Here is a 26,380-nt window from a genome sequence, read left to right as displayed (position 1 = left end):
GAGTGGGGTTCAGAAGACGATGGTACAGATAAACCTTCCAGTACTCATCTCTGGATTCAGCCTCTCACGCCTCCTGCAATGCCAGCATCTTTAGAGGAGATAATGTTACAGAAAGTATCAACTATTGCTACACTAGTGTAAAGTCAAGTCCTAGGCATCCCTGACTCTGGTCTAATAAGTCTCCCAAAGGAAAAGAGGACAAAGGAAAAGAGTCCCCAACCCTTACTGCAGATGCGGAATCTGTTACCCACACAGATTTAATGGCAGACAAACCTAGAATATTTTTCTCTAGTTGACACAGAAAATATATGGACATATTACGCTTTCTAATTTTCATGGAGAAGATAGACATTTTAAAATAAAATTTGTTGCCTGAAAATATTCTTCACCGGGTATGGGGACACGGGCTTTTAATCTCAGAGCTCAGGGGGACCTCGGAGAGTTCCAAAACAGCTAGGGCTATGTAATAAAAGGATTCAGCCTCAAAACAAATTCATAATGTCTACTTACAATGAAGCCAGTTTGAAAGGATGGTGAAGTGACAGGAAGAAATGGAATGGCATCTTATCACAGTGAAGTGGAACAAATGTTTGGATTGTCCTGCTTAAGTTAAGTCACCAGGCATTCTTGAGTCTAAAAATAAACCCTGCCAAGCCCGCAGGCCTTGTGGGAGGTGGCGCTGTGCTCAGGACTCCCTGGTGTGTTCAGTTACGACCCTGCATCAATCTAGTTCCTGTTTTAAACTGGCATGGGATTAGGCCACAGGTTGTAGAAGGACCATAGATGGCCAAATTCCAAGAACCTTACATTTGTTCTAGCTCAGAATCATTTAAAAGAAATCACATTTACTTGCCTATGTGTTTATCATGTGTGTGTGAGAGAGAGATGGGGGGAGCCCCCACACTCACACACGCATGCACATAGACCAGAGTTCAAGGGTGGAGGTCAAAAGACAACATGCAGAGTTGGTTCTCTCCTTCCACCATGTGGGTCCTGGGGATGGGACTCAGATCCTCCAGCTTGGTGGCAAACACATCTGCCTGCTAAGCCATCTCCCCAACCCCTCAGAGTCTTTTGTTGCTGTTGTTAATTGTGTTTATGTGCTTAGTAAATATATTTCTGAAATAAAGCTACATCAATGAAACATTAACTCATTTGTGCTAAAATTAAGTTATACTATCAAAGAGTAAGCAGACAGAGGAGACCTACTAATTTCTTTGTCTCAGACTCAAGTTGAGCATCATTGGTCCCATTCTTGTTGTACAATGTTGAGGAGCCAGCTTCTCTCATCTCGGAGAAGAGCACTGGCGTTCCCCAGGTGCTTTGCCCTCCTAGCACAGAAGGATTGACACCCGGTAGCCTCTGCCCTTTGCAGCATGTGGCTTTGTTCAAAGGGCTCATCACCCTACGTGTGTGTGTAGGGAGATCCTGTGTGACTTCACGATGTCACCCTGCACATGTGTGTGCAGGGAGATCCTGTGTGACTTCACGATGTCACTCTGCATGTGTGCAGGGAGATCCTGTGCGACTTCACGATGTCACCCTATGTGTGTGTAGGGGGAGATCCTATGTGACTTCACGATGTCAATCAAGCCTGAGCTGGTCCCAGAGAGAAGGAAATCCTTAGAAATGTTTCCCAAAGATGCTTGTCAGTTGGGTAAATATGAGGAGATGACAGCTGATAGTGGCGAGGAAGAAGAGAACCTCCTGGAACCATGTGAGCAAGTGGATGTCAACGGCGCCAGCAGCTGACATGGATGTCAAGGCGGAGGCCTTGGGCCTCTGAAGTCCAAGTCAAAACAAGCTCCGAAGCACTGCTTTCTTTTAAAATTGGGAAATATTGCGTGTGCACCAGGTGTGGTGACATAGGACTAAATCCCAGCACCGGGACAGATGGATCATGAGTTTGAAGTCTGCCCAAAGAACAGTCAGGTCCTTTTAAAATAGGACAAGTGTCAGCTTTATTGAAGCATAGCACACAAAGAGAAATATCTCTAAATTATATATTTACAATGTAAGACATTTTCAGAAAGCGAAGATTCACCCCAGTGTGACCCGATGGCTAGCCAAGAAACAAACACATGCTATTTTTCTTTGCCAGAACTGCAGTGCACAACACCTGTCTGTGCTCTATGCGCTACCATACAGTTCACGAGCTTTGGACAGGGGGCTGGAGATTAAAACACACAAAGACACACAGACAGAGAGACTGAGACACGGACCTCTAGTCACTGGTAAGAAGCCCCTTATTCAATAGCACCACGGACGCTTATATACCTACCCAACACAGTCAGGTGGGCCAACAGGTGAAAACCTTATCCTCTGTTCCTCAAGGCCAAGGCAACCCAACACGTGCTCGTGAAGCAGAGCTGGTAAACAACTTTGACACAGCTTTCAGTAACTCAAATCAGAAGGAAAGTAAAGATCTCTAGCAGGGAAGAGCCGCTGGAGGCCAGGACTCCAAATGGTCCCAACAAGAACACAGATACTGCCACATGTCAGTTCTTCAGTGTATTACAATTTTCTCTTTACATATCTATTCCCTCTTATTGATTGTAAATCTGTTTTATGAGTCTAGGTAAGGACTGCTCCTTATATCTCCAACATCTAAATTAATGGCTGACAATTGTATGTATTATATATATATATATATTTGCATATATAAAGCTCAACACACACACATACACCAGATAGCCTTCTAAAAAATAGTTTTATGGGAAAATAATACGCTCATAATTAAGAACACAAACTCTTACACAGAAAATCTGCCCGTTTTGGTTTGGATGTAAAAGGGATAATTTTACATTTGTGTTAAAGAGTTGGTCCTGACCTAGGGGCACTACTGATAGTGTTTGGGTCATGAGGACACCGTCCTCATCAATCAGCTAGTTAATGAGTTCATACGTGAATGGGCTACTGGAGGATGGGTCCTTGTGGAATAAACAAATGACTTGGGGTGTGTGTGACTTTGAATGGCCGCAGAAAGCTCAGTGGTCCCATCTCAGAGACAGCCAGAATGGAGGGACAAAAACCACACTGGCCATTTTAACCTGGAAGCTCTCTGTCCTTGGTTAACCCATCCGTGAATTTTAGCAGGTGTCTACAATGCCACAGGCACAGCGCCATTTCTCCTGCATGAAGGAATTTAGAATTCCAATGGGGCCCAGGGCTTGGAGACCTGGCCCACAGCCAGAATCTACACCAGCAGACAAGGTAGTGTCCAGGCAAACATATGCTCTGTACAAGGAGTGGATCTTTCGCTGGAACCCATCCTGACCCTTGGTGACCTTCCCCACCAGAGGTCAGGGGACTCAAGAGGAAGAGTCCTGTGGCACTCTTTCCAGATGCCAAAAAGAATACAGCTGTCCAAAGGTGACGGGGTAAGATACGGCAAGGTTCACAGCTTAAGAGAGGGAAAAGGGGGTCAATGGTTTTCAGCATAATTGGTTATTGGGCCCTCATGCCCGTCCCCTCCCTGGATGACCCACGTCTCCCAGTGACGATGATGCTAGCTGTGCTTCTGTGAGCTCCCTGGGGAACCACAGCTGGTAGCTCTTCTTAGAAGGACATCTTTGGAGCCCAGGAAAACAATAGCAAGTCTGGAAAATGAGGCCGGAACCAGGTTTGCTCATGAAACGTTTCGACACCTCGAACACAAAGAGCATGTGTATAGCGCCCTGAACGTGTAACACAGCTGGGTCTGAGACAGTCACAGAAAAACTTCAGTCTTGGGTGCAGTGGGCAATAAATGGCAGACTGGAAAATTGTTCAATTTTCTAAAGATTAAAGGACATCTCAAGGACCCATGGGGAATGAACAAAAATATATCTGTTGCTCTCTTTAGTGGCATTGCCTCAGGTAGGTAGGGCAGGAGAAGCCAGGGTTTGGGGTTGCTCCATGAAGCGAGGGAGGAAGGTGGAAGGAAAGAAGATGGCGAATTAAAACAAGAGACGCGAGGAGGACAGTCTGCTAGAATTTAGACTGATTCTTCAGCATCCACCCGATTCTCCCTCTTCACTGGCTTATTCTATTTCATTTTTTCATTTCAACTATAAAATTATTTTGGTGTAAATTATCTGATAAAAGGGGACAGATACTCGTGTACCCATTACTCAGACTTAACACAAGTACGTGCTATGGCTGCCACTCCTCTCCCTTTATGAGAAAAGAAAGAAATGAGATGTAAGATGAACAGCTATGCCTCCTCCCCCACCCTTCCTTGTCGCCCTCTCCACAGCAGCACCTGGGAACCAGGGGAATTCTGCTTTGCACTACTGAACATGGTTGTCCCTGTAGCTGTTTCCAAAACCACACAAACCTTATCTAAAAAAATAAAATCACAGAAATGAAACCACCTAATTCTATTGTCTCTCAAAAGAGGGAAGACCATTTCCTTTCCGCCTTTTTATTGGGTTAAAGAACATCACATGATTTTCCCTTCCTACCAGTCTCAAGTGCACAGGTCAGTGGCATCAAGGACACTTACATAAGTGCAGCCATCTCCACCGTTCATCCCTAAAATGTCATCCTCTCCCCCAGGTGGAACCCTGTGCCCATTAAACTCTAGTCCACCCTCTCCTTAGCCCCTGGAAGTCAACACTGGTCTTCTGTCTCCAGGAATTTGGCCCCTCTGGGGACCTCACACAAGTGAGGTCGTGCAGTATTTGTGTTTTGTGACTAGCTTCTTTCACATAAGAGAATGTCCTCAAGGTGCACCCATGTTGTGTGTGTGTGTGTGTCATATTCCTCCCCCTTTGTTTTAAAAAAAATGATAAATAAGATTCCAGACAATTAATTTTGTCCAACACCAGTCTGACCCAGTGACCCAGAGTAACTCGTCCAAACATCCCAGTCCATCCAGCTATAGTCTCTCCCTCTCTGCCAGCCATCCACCATGTATGAAGGCCTCCACAGATGGGGCGCACATTTCTAAGAGGGAATCTGTGAGAGGCATTTGGTACAACAAGTCAAGTCTTATTTCCAGTAAGAAGGAAAATAGTCAAGCTAGTTAACCCTGCCGTCAGCCTAGAAACCATGCATGTGAGGCTAAGGGTAACGTGGTTTAGAACAGCAGATACATACACATTGCATACATACACATGAAGGTATTCATGTCATTCCTCATCCTTCACCTGTGACCTCCTCGAATACACCGCATCTCAAAGACCTGCAGAAGGTAGCGTTTCTTATGTTCATAATGATGACACCCGTCCTTCTGCCAAGCATGTCCAAGGTCCTCAGGAGTGGTTCTGCCATGTACTGAGGTAAAACATGAAGGAGAATGAACAGCAACCAGAGAAAGACCTGCTAGGAAGGAGAGACACAAACAGTCTTCATGATAGACCAGACTCGGTCAAAGTGCTAACCACTGCCCATGTCTTATACCCTGATCCTCCACAGTGGCGCTCTGAGGATGATGGATCATCCCTAGCCAAGACACTCTGGAGCGGAGATGTTTCTGTCTGGTTTTTAGATTTTTCATTTGTTTGTTTTAATATTTGCACGAATAAAATGAGGTGTCTTGGGAAAGGGACCCAAGCCAAACATGAAACTCCTGTTTTATGTGACCCTTATACACACAGCCTGAGTTCATGCTGTCATTTAAATCATGTCACGTATGAAACAGAGCATCACAGATGAGTATTCCCACCCATTGTATCACATTAACACCAAAGGTTTTGAATTCGCAGTGTCCCATCTCTGCATTAGGACTGCTGTGCTTGTGTGGACTTTCTGTATGTACTGTGTCAGATTCCCCACTTCCAAAGAGAAGCATGAAATGTAGCAGACTGAAGTCTGGGTCCTAGCAGGCCACCGTCCATCCCCCTCCCTCCTCACCCTCTCCAGGTGGAACCAGTATGGTGCAGGGCACTTGGCTTTCTATGTGGACAAGTGACGGGGTCAGAGAGACTGGAAGGAAGGTGCCAAGGGGCACTATGTTCTGATTCCCTGACAAACTGTGTATACTGAAGCTTCTGAGTCCAGTGTAGAGCTGGGTGTGACTTCTGCATGGGACAAAGAGGATAGAATGGCGGAGAAGAGGGTTCTTCTCCCACCCAGGTTTTCCAGGATGGTCCCAAATGCTCAAGTATCTAAACTACTCAGTTTTTGTTCTCGACACGGGTTAGAACATATAAATGCCAAGTTGGTGTACGGCTCAGCGGTAAAAGGCTCGTCTAGCATGCTCAAGGCCCTCAGTTCCATGCCAGTGTGACAAAAATAAAGTGAAAAAGAACCCCACAATTTCAAAGCTCAGCAAACTGTCTCCTTCCCGCAAAGAGTGGTAAAGCAGATATTTGGAGGGCTTCCCAGTGAACTGAAGAATGCATGTTGGCTGGTAAACTCCAGGTCTGTCCTGCAGTGGTTAAGTTAAAGAAAGAACGCCCTCCTGACAAGCAGCGAACTGATGCTGTCACCTACACAACAGGGGTGCCCTGGGATCCCCCAGTTAAATATGGCTTCACACCAGGGCACCTGCGGTCTTGTCCTTCCCACCAGAGCCATGAAGCAATGTGGAAGGGACCCAGTATATTTCAGTCACTTGTAGAAGGACTTGCAGGCTGGGCTGGGACAATCTTTCAAAGTTGGAGCCATTTTACCTCCAAACATCAAGGTATATGGTAGGTGATGGATTTCAAAGCTTATGGTCTGGGGGTGGGGGTGCGTAGGGGGATCTGCAACCACCAGGCAGGGACGGCGCCTTGCAGAACCACCAGCAGTAGGTCCACTGCAGAGTTGAAAATGCAAGGTGCCCTTCACCTGAGAGGCTCCTGTCAGTCATTGCTAAAGGTGCAGCCACTTCTCAGGCCCCATCTTCACTTGACCAAGCAGCAGTCTTCAACAGAGATAATCAGTTAATTAGTTAGAAGAAAAACATCCAGCAAATTAACTAGATTAACCTCAATAGTATACTTGATCAAAGAACGATTCACCAATTGGGCAAGACTCAGCTTAGCAGTTCCAGGCACATGAGCAACAGACTTTTACAGGTGACCCTGGAAGACCCATAGAAAAATCATTGGATCCGCTCCAGTGAATGAGTTGGGCCTTATTGGGCATGGGCTGGTCAGTTGACTGCAATTAGCTTGGATGTTTGTGGTGGGGTGAAACTTGGCCATTTGCTACTAAAACAGAACAATACCCAAACCTCCTGAATTCAATTCCAGTTTATTACCTAGGAACTCATAGCACAGAGGCAGCCTCAGGCCAGTGGCTTCCTAATTGTTTAATTTAGCAGTTTCCCCCAGACTGCCTTCTTGTGCTCCTGGGACACAGGGCTTCTTGGTCCCTGGAAGAACACTGGCCACTCCTCTTCTTGCCCTTTGCTAAGTCCTCTTCCAGTCCCTACCCTCTAAATACCTAAGTGCCCCAGAGCTCGGTCTTCAGATATGTCTCTTCAAAGCTCTCCCTCAGATCACATGGCTCTCCTACCTACCTGTGACAGCCCCCAGATGGATGTCCTGCCTAAACTTTCCCTGATGGGTTCCATACTGACAAACCTGACTGTGCCCTCAACCCCTTGTCTTAGACTCTGTGGCTATGTGACTGCCTCTCTAACACTAGCTACCATCCATCCTTCTTAATGTCTAGACTGCAATGCAGTGCCTTTTCTTTGCCTCAAGAATATGAAGCATTGTTGGACGGTGGTGGCGCACGCCTTTAATCCCAGCACTCGGGAGGCAGAGGCAGGCGGATCTCTGTGAGTTCGAGGCCAGCCTGGTCTACAGAGCTAGTTCCAGGACAGCCAAAGCTGTTACACGGGGAAACCCTGTCTCAAAAACAAAGCAAAAAGAACATGAAGCATCACGCTTTGTTGATGCCCATGGAAGGCCTGCCTCTTTCTGAATGGAGACTGAGAAGTGGATGGGGGGGGGGCAGGTAGATGGGGAGGGAACAGGAGGAGAGGAGGAAATACGAAGCACACCTGCCCCAGGGTGCCTGCACATGACCGCTCTCAGAAGAACAAACTTGAGATGGATTCACACAATAAGCATGAATGGGCTCCAGTTTTATACCACGGTGTGGATGAATCTCACAAACACAATGCCGAGCAGGAGTGTCAACTCTGTGATTCTATTTAGATAGTCTACAAAGGAAAAGGTGCACACACCACACACACACACACACACACACCCATTTGAAGACCAGAAAGTAGTTCCCCATTGGAACTGGAAGAGACCTACAGACACATATTTGTACTGTTTGTTGATGTGGGTACTGGTCACACAAATGTTTGTCATTGAGCGCCATACAGCCCTAACACGTGCACTAAATGCCAATAAAGAGATGAGGTTTGTAATATTCCTGATTGTTCTTATTTTCTAAGAAACAGTTTCTGCCCCTCTCATCCTCCACCTACTACCCATTCCAGCCTCACTTTCTGGCCACCTCCATTCTCTCGCCTTAGAAAATGGCTCAGCGTTCAAGAGTTCTTGATACTCTTGCAGAGGACCAAAGTTTGGTTCCCAGAGTCCAGATCAGATGGCTCACAACCACCTGTAACCAGGGGATTACAGTGGATCTAATACCCTCTTCCAGCCTCCACATGCACCCACAAACATGTTGTATACTCACATAGACACACACATACATATAAATGTGTACATATAAAAAAATAAAAGTATACCTTAAAGCACAGCAGACAGGATGCTGGGGTGAGCCTTGGACTTTTGATGGTTTTAGCCATGCTGAGTTCCTTATATAGTTAAATTATTTAACATCTTGGATATTTAATCATAAAAGGTAGCAACAGTTACTTCCTAGAGGCTTGGAGTCTATACCAGGTTCTAGATAGGCAGGATCTCATTTTGTGCCACCAACAGACCTGCAAAATAAAACTACCCATTTTAAAGAAAAGGAACTGGAGCCTCGCAAAGGCAGGGAGTGCTCTCTACACAGTACTCTTTCGTGCCCCGTTCCTGTATGGGGTTTTGGTATCAGGTTCCATTCCACTGACCAGCTTTTTTTTTTGTTTGTTTCTTGTCCCCATCCCCCACCCCCAGTCAGGGACAGCCAGATGGCTCAGTGCCCACCTAGGTCTGAGCCACCTGCAAGTGCTCACTCAGTAGAGGAAAGAAAGACACCGGCATTTGTGCTGACAATCCCAGGGACTGACCCCTGACTCTCAGCCCACACTGCAGAGGAAACTCTAACGGTCCCGCCAGCCAGCAAGGCTTTAAAAGTCCTGGCAAGAACTCTGAAATCAGACCCTGCCAGCATGTGTCCCTGAATATCAGCATAGACACTATATTTACCCTGAAAAGCCCTTTAGTGCAACTGAGAGCTATAAATAACCATTAGGGCCCAAGCAAGTGGCCTTAACACAAAGATTTCCTTCCAAAAATGCAGACCCATTTTAATTAAACTTGTAATTAGCCTTAGGGGAGGGCAGGCCCCCTGAACGCCTCCACTGTGAGACACCGTGAGTAATTTCTATTTGCTGGGCTTTTGGGGATTCACACACTCCTTGCTGTTCAGCTGGGAAGAACCTCCTGGGAGCTTGCAGAGCCTAGTTCCCTGGAACTGGCCTTGGTGGGAATGAAGGCTGTGAGCCTGAACCTCCCCCTGCCCTGGGTGTTGCAATCAGGACCTCTGCAAAGCCAATTGTTTGTCACCCTGCTGTCCTGCAGAGCAAGATGGGGATCTTGGCTGTCCTGATGCTGCCTCTGCTGCTGCTGGCCATCAGTGGCCTGCTCTTCATTTACCAGGAGGCGTCCAGGCTGTGGTCGAAGTCTGCTGTGCAGAACAAAGTGGTGGTCATCACGGACGCCATCTCAGGACTGGGAAAGGGTAAGCTGGCTTCCCCTGGGTGTGTGGCCATCTCTGTCCACAAGGGACCTGTGGAGGCAGGATGGTATGGGGCACACCTGCTCTTCTCTTTGAGAGGCCGAAACTTTCTTGCCTGGTGAATGACAGGGTCAGAATCCCCAGGGTTACCAGCTCAAGCTTGGTGCTGGCAACGTATTGGGTTTGGTTGCTTCAGGAGTTTGCAGAAATCTTGAAATGCTGAGTCCTTCGTTGGGGCTGCATGCTGGATAAGAGGCCAGGCTAGGGTCCCAATCCTGGTTCCAGTACTTCACTAGCAGGTGCCTTCACCTATATGACCGCAATGTCCCATGCGTAGACGGAGGCTAACAGCGGTCTCCACTTTGGAATTTGCACATGGGTGGGACTTGGAGATGCTAGAGATGGTCATGTTGAATATATTTCCCACAGAGCGCACCCTCCTCCGTGTGTCACACTCTCCATCACACACAGCCACGGCTCCCCACCGTCTCACTTCCTGGACTTGAGGGCATTTTTATTGGTAATCCCTATGTAAAACAGTCTTCTGTGCCCTTCTGTTTGTGGCATTTGTGACAGAAATATCCTGTTGATTGTAGGATTCTATTATTCCTTATGATGGCTGTGTACTTTTGTTATATAAATTAATGACAATTTCTACCATTATTTTTGTTATTTAATCCAGCATAGAACCCAGGCAACCAGCCATCTACCAGAGGCTCAACAGGTGTGAATGGGTTCACATTTTCCTCTAGAGTGTCTGGGGGAGGCACTTTCTCCCATGCTGTGGCTGCTGGGAGGACTTTTGTGGCCCTGTCTCTGAGGTGTCTTCCATAGCCTGCTGCTTGTTCTCTTGGATGTCTCCAGAAGTGGTGTGTTTCCCTGCTGAGAGACTGGGAGAGGTCTCAGGGAGTGCTTATCTTGGGTCAGCCATGGCACATAAAGACGTCAAGCATAGACACGGTAGATGCGGCCTCTGGAGCAATTGCCAAATAGGTTATCCTGGCTTGTTGGGATTGGCACTCCAAAGGTGGGGTGACACACAAACCCAAAACTGAGTCTTCACCAGGGCTAGCCAGGACACTCTAGTTTGCCCATCAGACCCAGACGCAAGACTGTGGTGCTGTTGGGAAAGTAACAAGAGGGCCTCACCTGAAGTTGTTCAGCCATGGGCTGTGGGACAGTCTTTCGACAAGTAGATTATGCTTGTCTAGGAGAAGGCCAGGTCCCTGGAATCCTCCCTGACATCACACCTGTCCCATCCTTTCCGGTGCCCCCAGAGACCTGCCTCCCCACAGCCTAACATTCTGCGCATGCTCACCACCATCAGCCTGGCGTGCTTCACGCTAGCACCCCCACGCCTACCTCAAGGCTTCCTATCTAGTAAACACTCAATACATGTCTTTAAATTTTTGTTTTGAATCTGTACTATCCCCCTACAGACTTGTGTTTTTGAGTGCTGTTTTGGAAGCTGTGGGATTTTTCAGGTCTAGGTCACAGTAGTTCTCAACCTGTGGGTTGCAACCCCTTTGGCGGTCAAATGACCTTTTCATGGGGTCACCTAAGATCATCAGAAAACACTGATATTTACAATGTGATTCATAACAATAGTAAAATTATGAAGTAGCTATGAAAATAGTGTTATGTTTGAGGGGAGTCAGCACAACACTGAGAACTCTGCTAAATGATCGCAGCATTAGAAAGGTTGAGAACCACTGGTCTAGAAAGAGAGGTCTGACTGGCAGAAGTAGGTCATGAGGTGCAGGCTTGTGAAGCGGTATACCTTCACCACTCCCCTCCCCCACACAGGCTGTCACCTCCAATCACCACAGACCCAGCTGTAGTCCTGTGCCTTCCTGACAGAATGGATCCTCTCAAACCTGGCCCTAAATAAACCTCTATTCCCATAAATTGCTCCTGACAGGATTTGTAGCCAGTACAATGAATGACTAACATCTGGAGGCCATTTGATCAGGGAAGGCACCCAGATAAGTATGTTTGTGGATATTGGTTTAATGGATTTCCACTTTGGTTCCAGTATGGTCAGAGAATGAACTCTGCATGATTCCGTTCTTTTGTATTTGCTGAGGTTTACTATATGGCCGTGGCTGTGGCCTGTCATGTAATCTGTTCCCAGAGAGCTTGGAAAGATTATTGTGTCCACTACTGTGGTTGGGTAGATGATACTGAAATGTTGGCTGCATCTTGTCGTTGGATGTGTTGTATTTATTTCAAAAGTCTTGCTTATTGTTTGTTTAATATCATTGGGTTATGGTCACACATAAGTTAGGACCCCAGGAAATACACACCACAGGTGTTTGCAGAAGAATGTGGCCCACTCTGTCAAGATTTTGGTCACTATTCTCTTTTATTCCATGTCACTGACACTCTGCATCTCCCATCCTCCCCAGCCTTATCCTTAACCCCGTTTCAAACAGAAAGGAATAAAGTCCAAGTATGTACAAGTAACATGAGATACTGGGTGTGTGTGACTTTAAATAAATGTCTGCTTTCTGTGTGCTGCTGATGATAGCAATCCCAGACACCAGCTGCTCCACTTCAACCTCGGGGCAAGAAAAAAGTAAGCCCATACTGTGTCTGGGTACCCTAGAGCCAGGGGGAACCCTATGGGTAGTTATAGACAAGAAAAATCATGTACAGAGCCCAAATCCAGACATCTAAACTTCACCACAAACCATCACAAGCCAAACAAATCAACCACTGTGTTACCTTGTACCCACTGGGTCTGCAACAAGAGTGTCAATTAAAATATCTAAGCCCTGGATTTGGTCTTCAGGGAGAGCTGACTGGATGTTGTCCTGGCCTGTGTTCTCATGACTCCTGAGATCCCATTCTTCCCCTTTAAATGGTGCTGAAACCTATCTGTCCACGGCAATCTCAGCCCTTGCGGGCCACTTTCTCACTTCCCTGTCTGTTGTAGTATGAGCGGCGGGCTACGTTCCTGGCACGCAGCCATCCTTACAGCTAGTTTTATACCCGAAATAATTACACAGAAACTGTATTTTTTTAAACACTGCCTGGCCCATTAGTTTCAGCCTCTTATTGGCTAGCTCTTACATATTGATCTAACCCATTTTTAGTAATCTGTGTAGCCTACGGGGTAGCTTACCAGGGAAGATCTTAACCTGCGTCTGTGGTGGATGGAAGAATCATGGTGACTGCCTGACTCGTCTTCTTTCTCCCAGCATTTTGTTCTGTCTACTCCGCCTACCTAATTTTCTGTCCTATCAAAGGCCAAGCAGTTTCTTTATTAGTTACCCAATGAAAGCAACAGGTAGATACAAGACCCACCTCCATCACCTGTCTCCAGAATCAGAAGTCGCTTTATGCTCTTTGGCATCTTAGATCTGAAGAAATATGTAAGGAAGTGCTCAGTTTGTGTTTATTAGTTGGAAAGGGCACAGTGGGTGTTGAGATGCTCGATGGGGGATAAATGTTGCTTAGCTGAGCTGAGCTGATGACAGACTAAACCTGTAATTCTAGCAGGAGGAGGCAGGGGGATCTGGGATTCAAGGTACTCCTCAGCTACACAGTAGGTTTGAGACCAGCCTGGGCTACTTGAGATATTGTCTCAAAAATAAATAAATGAATGAATAAATGTAAGGATCGGAGTACAGAGGAACTGTTCCAAAATGCCTGGCAGGATAGAAACAACAGCTTCCAAGGGTTTAGTCCATCATAACAGGCAGGGCAAGAGAGAAGAGCTAAGTTCACATCACCACCAGTGAGGAAGCAAAGACGGGGAATGATGGTGCTCCACCAACTTCCAGGCCCCCGGCCTGTGGTGTGGCGTCACCCACCTTCAGGGTGGTTGTCCCCTTCAGCTGTCCCTCTCAAAAACACCCTAGAAACACACTCCTAGAGGTGTGCTTCAGTTTCCTGGGTGATTCCAAAGTTAATCAAACTGACAAAAAGATTAACCATCAACCCCACGATCTCAGCACTGAAGCAGGAGGATCACTCGGTTGGAAGCCAGCCTGGGCTAAGCAGTGCAACTTAGTCTCAAAAAATGACAAAACAGAACAAGAGTAAAAATACGAATTTCAAAAGTGAATCTGGTGGTGTGGACCTATAAGTTCAGCTACTTGGGAGGCTGATGTAGGACTATTGCAAGTTCAAAATCAACCTGCACAACTTAGTGAGACCTGGCAGATACATGCCACCATTAGGAAAGGGGGTGGGTGAGTGAAAGTGAACTCCAGCCTGCTTCTGTCTCCATAGTGGGGATTGATTGGTCAAGAAGCAGTCTTTTGTGGAGTGGTCCAGCCCAGATGTGAAACTCTTCCTGCAGCTGGAAGGAAAAGAAAGGCCAGGCTGTCACCTGACTTTCTAGTTATAGATATTATATACATTATACATTATATACAATACACATCAGACACAATCCTTCCATCATGGCCCAGCCCCAGCAGGCCTGCTTCATAAGCAATGTGCCCATTTTCCCTGATTTATTTTCCCACCCCCATTCTCCCTGGCCTGAACTTCCTATTGTTTCTGACCTTTCAAGGGATAAAGAAACAGAAAAGGACATAGAGGAGAACAAAGGAGCTGCTTGCTTACCTGAGAGACTCCAAGCTGTATGGGCAGGGTACACAGCTGGGGGTATTGCTCAGTAAGGATGTGTTTGCTTGGCACATACAAAGTCTCTGATTTCAGCCCCACTGCTGGAACAAAGTGGGCACCTAGCTGCTTTGTTTTCATCATGGGCACCTTTGTGACCCTCAGAGGCTTCCATCAAAACATCCAGCTGCACCTCTGGGAAGTGGAGCATGTGGATTTCTCCCATGGCTCTACTTCCCCTGAGCCCTGGTCTAAGGGTAGGCAACGCCATAGAGACCAGTCTGGTCTGGATTCCCAGCTGCAGGGAACTCTTAGCAAACCATTCCAGGGACCCACAGATGTCTTCTCTCCTGGAGGAGATGGGCAGGAAGAACATCCAGAGTCTGGCCCGTGGCCAAACGCTCATACTGACATCCAGTGAGAGCCTGACTCCTCAGTCCTCTCCTCCTGCTCTCCTCCTCCTTCTCCTCCTCCTCCTCCTCCTCCATCTGTTTGTGTCTTATTTTAGGGTGAAAGGAATGAACTTAATAAAGCGGTGATTTCTTCTGAAAGCATGCATCTTGGACTAGCAACTTTGAAATTTTGTATCTGTTGTATCTTAGTGCCTCGGAAATGCCCATCCTATCGCCCTGTTACCAATACAGATGCACAGTACTACCCCGCTTTGCGCACAAACACACACACAATCAAGTTGTAGTGTTGTATTTGACACCTCTACAACAAGATTGATTTCTGTGTCTGTGTGTGGATGTATGCATGTGAGGACAGATAAGCCAGGAGGCCAGCAGAGGGCGCCATACCCCCACAAAGCTGGAGCTACAGGCATTTATGAGCCCAAAGTGGGTGCTGGGAACTAAACTCAGGTCCCTGCAAGAGTAGTAAGTGCTCTTACTACTCAGCCATCTCTCTGGCCCCTGAGAAGCTGCTTCTAAAGCTTCTACATTTTAAACTTATTTAATAAGAATTCCTTTTCATGGCAACAAATTCATTTTTGTAAAATCAGTTTTAAGGGTTTAAAGATATTCTCTCTAGATGTACTGGAGTTGACTAATTTGCAGCAATTTCCAGTGTTTTACTGTTGGTCATGGTATTGAGATACGCAATGTTACAACTGTGTCCACGCAGGCATTCGTAATGATTGCTTTAGAAGAAATACCCATAAATGAAATTGATGTATCAGAGACCTTTGAAGGACATAGTCAAGTTCTTCTTCCAAAACCTGTAGCAGTTCATACACACACTGGAGTGAGTGTGGGACAAACCCACTGCTTACTTCTCACTAAAATACGATCTGTTTTGTCCTTCATTAACTGATGGATTAAAATTAGTGTGTGGCTTAAATTGCATCTCTCTATCATGCCCTGGGTATAGACTCTTAATCTTCTGTTCATTAACTGTGTGTGTGTTTTTTTTCTTTTTCCCAGTTGGTCCTTCTTATTTGTAAAAGTCCTTTGCACATCAAATAAATAAGCCCTTTGCCGACACACAGGTTATAAATACTTTTCTTAATTTGTTTGCTCTTTATTTATGTCTTTGCTGTAAAACAAATTTAAGAATAAAATCTATAAATTAATTCTGATACAATTTGTTTCTTTTGGGCATGCTCAGAAGACCTTTCCCAGTAGAAGAGAGCAGATAAATCTCTAGCTCTTTTGCAATTCTTGTTTTCCATTTAACTATTTAGTACGTTATGATGCATCTAGCTTTTTATCTCCCAAATAGGCATCCAAATATCATTTTTAAAAGTTCATTTTATTGTCATTAAGTGTATGTGTGTGTAGTACAATATATGCATTGATTCAGTTCCCTTGGAGGGCATCAGAAGAGGGCATCTGATCTCCCAGAGTTGGCATTACAGGTGACAAGCTGACATGGGTGTTGAGAACTCAGGTCCCCCACAAGAGTGGTACTCTCTCCTGAGCCGTCTCATCAGCCCCCCCAAATATTTTTTTAAGTAACATATTCTTCTCCCACTAGTTCAATATATTAACTTTACCATATGGGTACTAAATTTTCATCAATACCTGGCTCCATTTTTACCAATACTTCTTACCTAAGTTGGAACTGTTAACATTTTGCTTTAGTTTTGGCAACTTTATAGTACCACCATCTGGGTACTTCCTCCAAGAGGGGACAATGCAGCCAGTAGCTCATGGACACAAGCATGCAAAGGCTGGTTATCTTACATGCAATTGAGACAGCCAACTCTTCGTGTCAGCTGCTGCTTTAGAAGGCTGTCTTAAGAGTTCTGTTGCTGTGAAGAGACACCATGACCATGGCAACTCTTATAAGGAAACATTCAATTGGGCCTGGCTTACAGTTCAGAGATTTAGTTCATTGTGGTCATGGTGGAAAGCACACCAGCAAGCAGGCAGACATGGTGCTGGAGAAGGAGCCAAGAGTTCAGCATTCAGATCAGAAGACAGCAAGAAGACAAAGACAGTGGACCTAAATTAAGAATTTGAAACTTAAAAAAAAAAAAACAAGAATTTGAAACTTCAAAGGCCACCCCCAGTGACACACTTCCTCCAACAAGGTCACACCTACTCCGTCAAGGCCATACCTCCTAATAATGCCACTCCCTGGTGACCAAGCATTCAAACACATGAGTCTGTGGGGTCATTCCTATTCAAATCATCTCAGAAACCCAGCCTAAGCTAGTACCTGAGCAAATACAAGGATGTCTCTCCCAGTGATGCCTAGGACAAATAAACTGTCCAAACATGTGAGCTTTCATTGTTTTAAAGTGTCAGGATTATTGCTATCCGTGAATGTTGTATGCCTGTCAGCTATTGCTAGAGATGACTCAGTAGATAAAGATGCGTGTCACCAAGTATGATGACCTGAGTTCCATCCCTGGGACCCCTATGGTGGAAGGAGATAACAGACTCCCACAGGCTTTCCTTTGATCTCTACATATCTACCTTGGCATGCACATACCAAAACATACAAACATATACAACAATAAATAAATAAATGTTTTAAAAAATTTAGGAAAAACCTATATTGGATTAGTAAGTAATTAGTTCAGAGTGAAACATAAAGCAAAGTCAACTTTTTCTGTCTTTTTATTTTTGAGATTGTAATTTAATTACATTTTCCATTCCCTTTCCTTCCTCCAAGACCTCCCACATGCCCCTCCCACTCCCTTTCAAATTCATGACCTCTTTTTTTATTAATTGTTGTTGCAAGCACATATTTGTATATACATATATATATATAACTATAACCTGTTGTGCTCATGTAATATTACTTGTATGTATGTTTTCAGGGCTGGCCATTTGGCACTGGACAATCAATTGGTGTGCTCTTCTCTAGGGAGCACCATCTCTCCCACTCCCAGCTTTACTGAGTTGCCTGTAGTTCTTGTGTAGAGTGGCCCTGTGAGCAGAAAGCCTTAACTAAAGTCTCCATCCACAGAGAAAATGTGGAGAGCTGGATGGTATTTGATCGAAACAGACATGGTAGGATGAGACAGTCATCCAGACCTAAATAATCACACAGAAACTATATCAATTACAACACTGCCTGGCCAATGGCTTAGGCATATTCCTAGCTATCTCTTACACCTCAAATTAACATATTTCTATTAATCTATGTATTGCCACAAGGCTGTGGCTTACTGGTAATGTTCTGTCATCTTTCTCCTTTAGCAGCAAAATGGCATCTGCCTGATTCCCCCTTTTTCCTCCCTGCCTTCAGTTTAGTTCTCCCCCACCCCTGCTTAGTTATATTCTGCCCTGACATAGGCCAAAGCAGCTTCTTTATTAACCAATGGTAATAAAACATATTCACAGCACACAAAGAAAGAAAAATGTGAAGTTTCTTTAATGCCCATTATCATCTCTGGAGTAGACTGATGCTGCCAGGAGCAGACATGTCTCATTGTCATAAAAAAGGAGAACCTAGTTATTAAAACATCTTAAAGGCCATATTCTATAGATCTCTGAAGTGTTAGAAGATGACCTGTCTATCTAAAATATATTTTTGTTTGACCTTAAAAACATACCTAATGTGACTACATGTTGGATTATACTAGGAGAGTGACTACTAACCTGCATTTCTTTATTATCCTAAACAGTTGGTAATAATGATTTTCAAAGACTAGAAATTTGCATTACATTGTTAAATGATTTATATAGGTACGATACCTTGAATAAGACTAGAAATGCATGTACAACATGTTGTAATAAAATTAATCTCAAATTTGTATCAATACACAAAATTTGTATACAATATACAAAAGCTCAATCTAATGTAAAACATTTAAAACTAGTAGTTGCTTTTTAAAAGCAGATTCAATAGTCTATCTTTTTATCTTATCATATCTAGCTCTTCCCTTTTTTCTTTTCAGAGTAGATTCAGGGAAGCAACCAAGCTGAGACTAGAAATACAACACACAAACAAACCAGCCTAGCCTAGGGTACATACAGCTTAGTGCTAGAGCAATCCCTAAACACATGCAAGGTTGAGGTTCAATCCTCAGCACCTCTAAAACACCTAGCCTGAGGAGGGGATCAAATGAAATGATGCCCCAGAAGGAGAACCTTGTAGTGATGGTTGATATTGGGATCTTTTGACGACAGAGGGGAAGTGCCCTCTATGGCTCCGTTCACTCAGTACACCCTGCCTCCCTTCCCTCTTCTCCACAGAGTGTGCTCGGGTGTTCCATGCAGGTGGGGCGAGACTGGTGCTGTGTGGGAAGAACTGGGAGGGACTGGAGAGCCTCTACGCTGCCTTGACCAGTGTGGCTGATCCCAGCAAGGTAAGGCCCTCTCCAGACAGCCTGAGACACCCTGAGCCTCCATCATTGCTAAGGAGCAGTTCTGGGGAAATGTGACAGTGGCTTTGGAGAAATCAGTCGAAGGCACTGACCCAGACAGAGGCCTGTCTGTCCAACAAAAGGCGCTGGCTTGTTTGATCATTTCTTGTGGCAAAATTTTGGCACTAATTCCCTGAGTCTGTGTGAGTCGAACTCAGAAAAAAAAAATGCAGAAAATGAGTGTCCCAGCTGTGGGTTGTGATTACAAATAAGGCTGATGTAAAGACAACAAACAACACAAGGGACAGTAGCATCAAAAAAATCAAGGAACTCCCCTTCTAAGTCACCCAGGTTATAGGTGTTGCCTTCAGTACTCTTCAGAAAGAAAATCCAACCCTTACTCCTGAGGTTAAAGTTGGTATTTGCAAACAGCTCAAAGGAATTGACTTGATTTGGATCAGTTAGAATCACACAGAATGCTACAGGGAGAATTTGGGGGGGACATTATAAGTATTTCGGTAAAAACCAAGTTGTGTGGGGAAGAGTGAGCTCTGTCCAGCTTGTCTTTTCAGATCCTTTGATATGTGAGTGTGTATCTCCCAAAAGAACTTGGGGATTGGTGACTGTTTTCCAAACAAATCTGACTCACAATGGGAACCTTCTCTTCAAGGGTGTTTGTCAGAACTAACATTTGCCCAGAAATTGCATTGGCTCCAGGGTACTATCAAGCCCCATCCCATCTTTGCTTCTTTTCTTTTTTTTAATTCATCTTACATTCCAACCTCAGTTATCCCTACCACCCCTCCTCCCATCTCCCTCCAAGTCCATCCACATCCACTCCTCTCAAAGTGTAAGGCCTCCCATGGGGAGCCAACAAAGCCTAGCACATTAAGTTGAGGCAGGACCAAGATTTTTCGAGCCCATTCCCTATGGTGGGATGCCTTGCTTAGCCATCTTTACTTCTAAACCTGTAGTATCTTGAGGAAGGCAGTTGTCCAGAGCTGAGTACAGCCCCTAGCATCTAATAGATGCTTCAAAACCACCGTGTGGAATATGCCATTTTGATACAAAGCAAGGGGTGACTGCCAGCTGCTGAACTGAATTTTCTTGTAACTTATAAACCAAATGGGGAAACAGTTTCAAAGAGGAACACGGCAGTGTTCAAAGTTGTGATGCCAACACCAGAGCCAGTTCACCGTCTCCAAGGGGTCACCTGGTTGACAACAATGATTGGGTCAGCTGAGGGGCCCTGATTTACTACGGCTTATCCACACTTAACTGTGGCCTAGTCTCCAAAACAAGATTCTCCATCAATCTCCTTCATCCCAGAGTTATTTTATATCTTCCCCTTTGCCTTGGTTTGTTTCTCTAATTAGTCTATGACTTTGAATTCCCAGAAGAGAAGTCATTTGACTGAGGGCCCCCAACATCCCCAAGGAGATGATCCCAAACATGTCCTGATTCTCTTCTTGCTCCCTCAGACGTTCACCCCAAAGCTGGTCCTCTTGGATCTCTCAGACATCAGCTGTGTTCAGGATGTGGCCAAGGAGGTCCTTGACTGCTACGGCTGCGTGGACATCCTCATCAACAACGCCAGCGTGAAGGTGAAGGGGCCTGCCCATAAGATTGCCCTGGAGCTCGACAAGAAGATCATGGATGCCAATTACTTCGGACCCATCACCTTCACCAAAGGTCCTGTGAGGCTCATTTTTTCTCGGGGGTCTGTTCGCCACCAGATGCTATGCAAAGACCTGTGGTGCCACCAGGTGGCCATCTGGTTCTAGACAGAACTCTTCAATGGAAGGAAGCTTGGAATTTGAACACTAAAAGTTTTCAGGTCTCCCTATAAATGTTGGTCACTAAAGGAAGTGTCTTGCTTCACTGTGAAACTCTGTTCCTCATCCTCATCCCTCCTGGTACCTCTCTCTTTGTACCCAATCCATAGCTCCCCTGTGAGTCTGTCTCTCTGGACCTCTGTCTTCAGCTTTTGCCTATATTTTGCTACATAGGCCTTACAGTAGTTCTTCATTGACCATGACAGTCTGTCAAAGGTTCTGTCTCCAGAAATGAGGAAGGCAGAGCTGGGAGATGGCTCAGAGGGTGAAGTGCTAGTCCAATACAAGCATGGGGACCAGATTCCCAGCCCAACATAAGAGCTGGGTGTGCTGGAACATGACTGTAAGCTCAGCTCAGGGCAGGGGAAAGATAAGAGGATCCAGGGAGTTTCCTGGCTAGCCAGTTTAGTCCAAATAGCAAAATCCAGGTTCAGTGACAGATCCTGTCAAAAAATATGAAACAAAGACAACACCCAAAGTCAACCTCTGGCCTCTACGTGTGCATGCACAGGTGAGCCACCAGGTGTGGCCCACATTAAAGATGGATCTTCCCGCTGCAAAATATTTAATGATATTAAGGGGGAAAAAATCCCTCACAGTTATACCCAGCCACTTGTATTTTAGTTAACTTCAGACATAATCAAATTAACAACTATAAATAACCATCACAGCTGGTTCCTTCTGGGTAAGACTGTCAAAAAAAAATGCTGAGGGCCCAGAGTCCGATGGAAGCACTGGGCCTCCCTTTGCTCTTCTCTAAGGCGGGGGGGGGGGGGACACAACGGGACACACACGAATGGACTCCGAACCTAAGCACTCCGTTTCCTTTGGCCCTCTTTCCATTCTTCCAGCTTTGTTTACTTTCTTACCACCTTTCTCTCCACATTTCTTCACTTTATATTAAATCTGCATAAGGGAGAAATCTTTATCATAACAGCATACACTAAACACCTTTCGTGCATCGTCCACAGGAAGCCACCTAAGAACTAAGCAAGTACATCCTCCCAGACAGCTTAGAGGACATTTGTTCTTCCTGCTCTTTATTAAGTGACTAACACCTGCCAAAGAAGGCTTAAAAGACATGCTGGAGGCTGGGCATAGTGGTGAACACCTGTAATTCCAGCAGTGGGGGTGCTCAGGCAGGTGGATCACAAGTTCAAAGCCTATCTGAGCTTCGCAGCAAATTCCAGCCCAGCCTTGGCTATATATACTGAGATCTTGTCTCAAAACAGCAGGAGAGAGACCTGTTAGGACCAACCAGAAACTGTCTTGTTGAAGTAATCGGGGCAGTAAGAAGAAGATGGCCTCCAAGAAGATGGCTCCAACCCAGACTGGAGGAGGACGAAGTGGAAAAATAGGAAAAGGGAGAAAAAAAGAAGGGAGGAGGAAAAGGGGAGTAGGAGAGAAGGGGGTAGGAAGAGAAGAGAGAGTAGAAAGGGTGTGTGCAGGGGGAGAGCTTACCTACTATCAAATTCTGTGTCACTTAACTCGTACACTCATGGGTCATGCAAATCAGGCAGCAATGTGCCATTCAACTGGTCCCTGGGAAGCACAGGGTCAGTGACTTCCTGGATCCACTCCACCTCTGTCCCTTGCCATCTAAAAGACAAAGAGGTAGCAGAGCCATGGGTAACAAAGGGGGTGACTGTGGGGATCCGCCTCTGCTGCCTGCCAAGCTCGGATTTCTAACCGGGACTCCTTGTATTTTCCAGTTCTACTTCCCAACATGATCTCCAGGAGGACGGGCCAGATCGTGTTAGTAAACAACATCCAGGCGAAGTTTGGGATCCCATTCCGCACAGCTTGTAAGTCACTAAGATAAAAGAGGGGCGTCCTTGCTGTGGGTTTTGTATCAGAGCAGGCATCGTCATGTCTAGACTAGACGCAGGATTGTATGGGATAAGGGATATCGCATCCAGAGATGAGAAGGGTCTGCTGGGATTTCTTTCATGTCACCGTTCCCTGATTTGGGGATACTACAAGCGGGTTCCTCTCCTCTCAAAGTGCATTCCCACAGGTGGAAAGATATGCCATTTCATCATGACACTGTGGGCAAAGGTCGCACCCTTACACAGATGTTTAGCCCTAACTAAAACACCTCTTCCTCTTTGAAGCTGTCCCTAAAGACTAGAACTGGGGACATCACATCGCAAAATGGGAGGATGAGGGTCATGCTCTCAGGAAAGAAGGGAAAAAGAAAAAGAGCGGAACCCAGCTGTGGAGTTCTGTGTAACAGTAACATCATAGCCAAAGCGGTTTATCTGAGGCATGATCATCGCCACTGAGCGTCCCAGGGGATGGAGACTCTAGGGGTGTATTCCCAGGGACTATGGGAGCAATCTAGAAACCTTCCCACCTTTGTGATGCCCCTGTTGTGTTTATTTTTTCTGGGAGACATGAAGAAATATCTGCTCACCCCAGATAGAGACTCAAGACATAGTTTACCCAGTTCAGCTTGATGAATCAGTGAGTTTCCTTGGTGCTACTGGCAGTGGATGGATGAGGAGCTGTTGCCTTACAGGACTGTGGGTAGCTTATAAGTGGTTATAATAGATTTTGAAGAAAATGTCTTTGCCCCACCCCACCAACAATTAGCCACCTATACATCCTCAGAGAGGGGTGGTACCTCCTGATCTCCCCACCCCATGACAGACCATTACTGGCCCTTACAGGTGTGTGTGTGTGTGTGTGTGTGTGTGTGTGGTTTTTATTAACTTAGCACAATGTTGTAGCATGTATCAAACTTTCTTGCCATCTTTTCCGTTGAAAATGGCAAATCCTCCATTGCTGAATACACTGTGTGTTATTTATCTATCCATCTATTGATGCTTGTCCATTGATACCACCTGGGAATTAGGAATAATGCTTCTATGGACACGAATGAATTGTTTCTGTGGGAGCATGGCTTCATCTCCTCAGGGTGCAACCTAAGGGAAGGAATTATATGTAAATGCCTATCAGAAATTCCCCAAGCTTTTTTCAAGGTAGACACACCCTTCACATTCCCACCAGCACTGCATAAGGGTTCTGATTTCTCCTCTACTCACCAACACTTGCCCCACCTATATATTAGCCACCTCTATATCCTCAGAGAGGGGTGCTTCCTCCATCTTGACTTTAGCCCTCTTGGTGATGTGAAGACATGGCTTTGGTTTAAACATCCTTATTTTCACGAATACAGAACTGGCCTCCTGCGAGTTCTGAGGGTGGTCCTACGGAGTCGTAGGGGAGAGGAGGCCAGGGTTCTAGTCGGTGCTTTTCCACCTTTGGCTGTGGAACCTAGCGCCATCACATGACCTCTCAGCATCCCCCCCCCTTACTCTTCATAGAGTGGGCATAATGGCTCTTCTGTCTCTTCCTTCAGTGTACAGTGGTCTCTCAGTATCCATGGCAACAGTGGTTGTAGGACACCCTACAAATGGAATTTGCTTAGAACCTGTGTACACTCTCTCCCATTCTTTCCAACATCTCTGGGTTGCACGGAATACCTAATACAACGGGGGGGGGGGGGGGGGCGGGGAGTTGCCTCAGTGTCTGTTGAGGGGACATGCAATTCTTTTCCTGAGTATTTCAGTTCCTGGTTGGGGAACCCGTGGACCCCGAGGGGTGATGTAAACTAAGGAGACAACCAGCCCCCACACAACAGGAGCAGTGAGATAGTGAATGGATCAGCTGTAACAGTTTAACCCAGGAAGCTTGCAGGTCCCTTTCTACTCTGAGCTGGGAGGAAGATGAATGTCTGCCCTCTGGCTGACAGTGGAACCCCAGAGCAGCAGGGTACCCATCTCTGGCTGGTCTTTCTTCCAGATGCGGCCTCCAAGCATGCCGTCATGGGTTTCTTTGACTGCCTCCGAGCTGAGGTCGAAGAGTACGATGTCGTGGTCAGCACTGTGAGCCCAACTTTCATCCGCTCCTACCGTGCTTATCCTGAGCAAAGAAACTGGGAGTCGTCCATTTGTAAACGTAAGATTTGAGAGGAGAACCCTAAGTCTGGAGAAACTAAACCTCTAGGCCTGAGGTATCAGGTAGAGAGCACACCCAAGCTGCACCCAGCAGACCCTGGCAGGGCGCAGCAAGACACGCACCTGCTTAGCAGCTTTTCCCAGACCTAACAACCGGCACATGATCTTTAACAACCACCTGGCTGCCTCCTCCTGAGGAGGCAGCTCTGAATGGAGCCTAAGCCTTTCCAGCCAGAACTGCCTGTACCTCAGGCTTGCCTCTGCCACAGCTTAGAGGCCCAAGAAGGTTCTAGCCCAACAGCCCAGAGCACATTATTTTAGAACACTCAAATTTCCAGGTCTGCAATGAGACATCAACGCAACCTGGACTGGAGGACAGAGCAGGGAGCACCAGAGGCCCTAAGCAAGCACCATCACAAATGATAGGCCCTCCTTGGCCTTCTTATTGCCCAAGCTTGTTCCCATCCCCTCCACTATGAAGGCGCCAAGGAGGACATGAGACAGCAAACGAAGCAGCAGCAAAGGCTGGAGGGTGAAGTGCCTTTCCCGGGGTCAGGCAGGAGGACAGCTGAGTGTCAGGAAGCCGTGCCATTAAAGATGCACACAGCATCTTCATAGTTGGGGATCTGAACTGGCTGCAGCCGTTCGGCCCTTGCTCTCAGTCTTTTGCAGGAAGCTGGCCTATGGCGTTCACCCGGTGGAGGTAGCCGAGGAAGTGATGCGCACAGTGCGAAGAAAGAAGCAAGAAGTGTTCATGGCCAACCCGATCCCCAAGGCAGCCGTGTTCATCCGAACCTTCTTCCCGGAGTTCTTCTTCGCTGTCGTGGCCTGTGGGGTGAAGGAGAAGCTCAATGTCCCAGAAGAGGGTTAACCATGAGTGTGGCCAAAGGGGTCGCTGAAGGGGAATAAAGGCTTTCCTAGCTGGTGCGGGCTCGTCTGTCCTCTGCCTCCAGTGGTGTCCCGTACAGGCCACAGGTCAAAACCCACTAGATTGCCTGCACAAGGCTCTCACCCTCCCACACCCCAGAGCTGCGGGGTCTCTGAGTGTCTCCCACACAAAATCGGGGGCACATTTCTAGAAGTTTCTCTGCTTTGTGGGGTTACAACTGAACAGGAGCGTAGGAGCTGGAGTGAATCAAATCATCACATTATCCAAGCATGCTATGGCCTCTGGTTTGCCCAGAAAACCTCCACTATCTCGGACAGGGGGATAGGCCCGGTCCACCTCCAAAATCCAGACCACACAGCACAATCCTTTAGGGCAGCATTTCCCAGTCTGACTTCCCGTAGGATGGAACCTTTGATCAGTCAATAAAGCAGCCACCAACCATGTAGGACAAATTTAATTTTAAGTTTTATTTAATTGAGAGTAATTTAAACATTACTATATAAACATAGGAACATATTATAGGAATGTAAATTACTAATTTGTTAACATTTTATGTATTATATAAATA

At 46.1% G+C, this 26,380-nt stretch overlaps 1 protein-coding gene across 1 annotated transcript; it reads left to right on the top strand.

Annotated features, from left to right (window-relative positions):
- The first annotated feature begins 9,635 nt into the window (after positions 1 to 9,635).
- Dhrs7c (dehydrogenase/reductase 7C) lies at positions 9,636 to 25,802 on the top strand. The gene is made up of 6 exons (XM_050162800.1): positions 9,636 to 9,789; positions 19,017 to 19,129; positions 20,608 to 20,818; positions 22,674 to 22,766; positions 24,769 to 24,924; positions 25,586 to 25,802. The coding sequence occupies exons 1-6, from the start codon at positions 9,636 to 9,638 to the stop codon at positions 25,792 to 25,794; spliced, it is 936 nt and encodes a 311-aa protein (XP_050018757.1). The 3' UTR covers positions 25,795 to 25,802.
- The last annotated feature ends 578 nt before the right edge of the window (positions 25,803 to 26,380 follow it).

This window comes from Alexandromys fortis, unplaced genomic scaffold (assembly GCF_014885135.2).
Source record: "Alexandromys fortis isolate MF-2015 unplaced genomic scaffold, M_Fortis_MF-2015_v1.1 scaffold_84, whole genome shotgun sequence".
In the NCBI taxonomy this organism is placed as follows: Eukaryota; Metazoa; Chordata; class Mammalia; order Rodentia; family Cricetidae; genus Alexandromys; species Alexandromys fortis.
Note: the sequence above shows the minus strand (reverse complement) of the source record. Positions and strands in the feature narration are given on the sequence as shown.

Coding starts and splice junctions, on each gene's coding strand:
- Dhrs7c (XM_050162800.1), top strand. CDS start 9,636: ATGGGGATCTTGGCTGTCCTGATGCTGCCTCTGCTGCTGCTGGCCATC. Junction 9,790..19,016: donor CATCTCAGGACTGGGAAAGG/GTAAGCTGGCTT, acceptor TCTTCTCCACAG/AGTGTGCTCGGGTGTTCCAT. Junction 22,767..24,768: donor GATCCCATTCCGCACAGCTT/GTAAGTCACTAA, acceptor TCTTTCTTCCAG/ATGCGGCCTCCAAGCATGCC.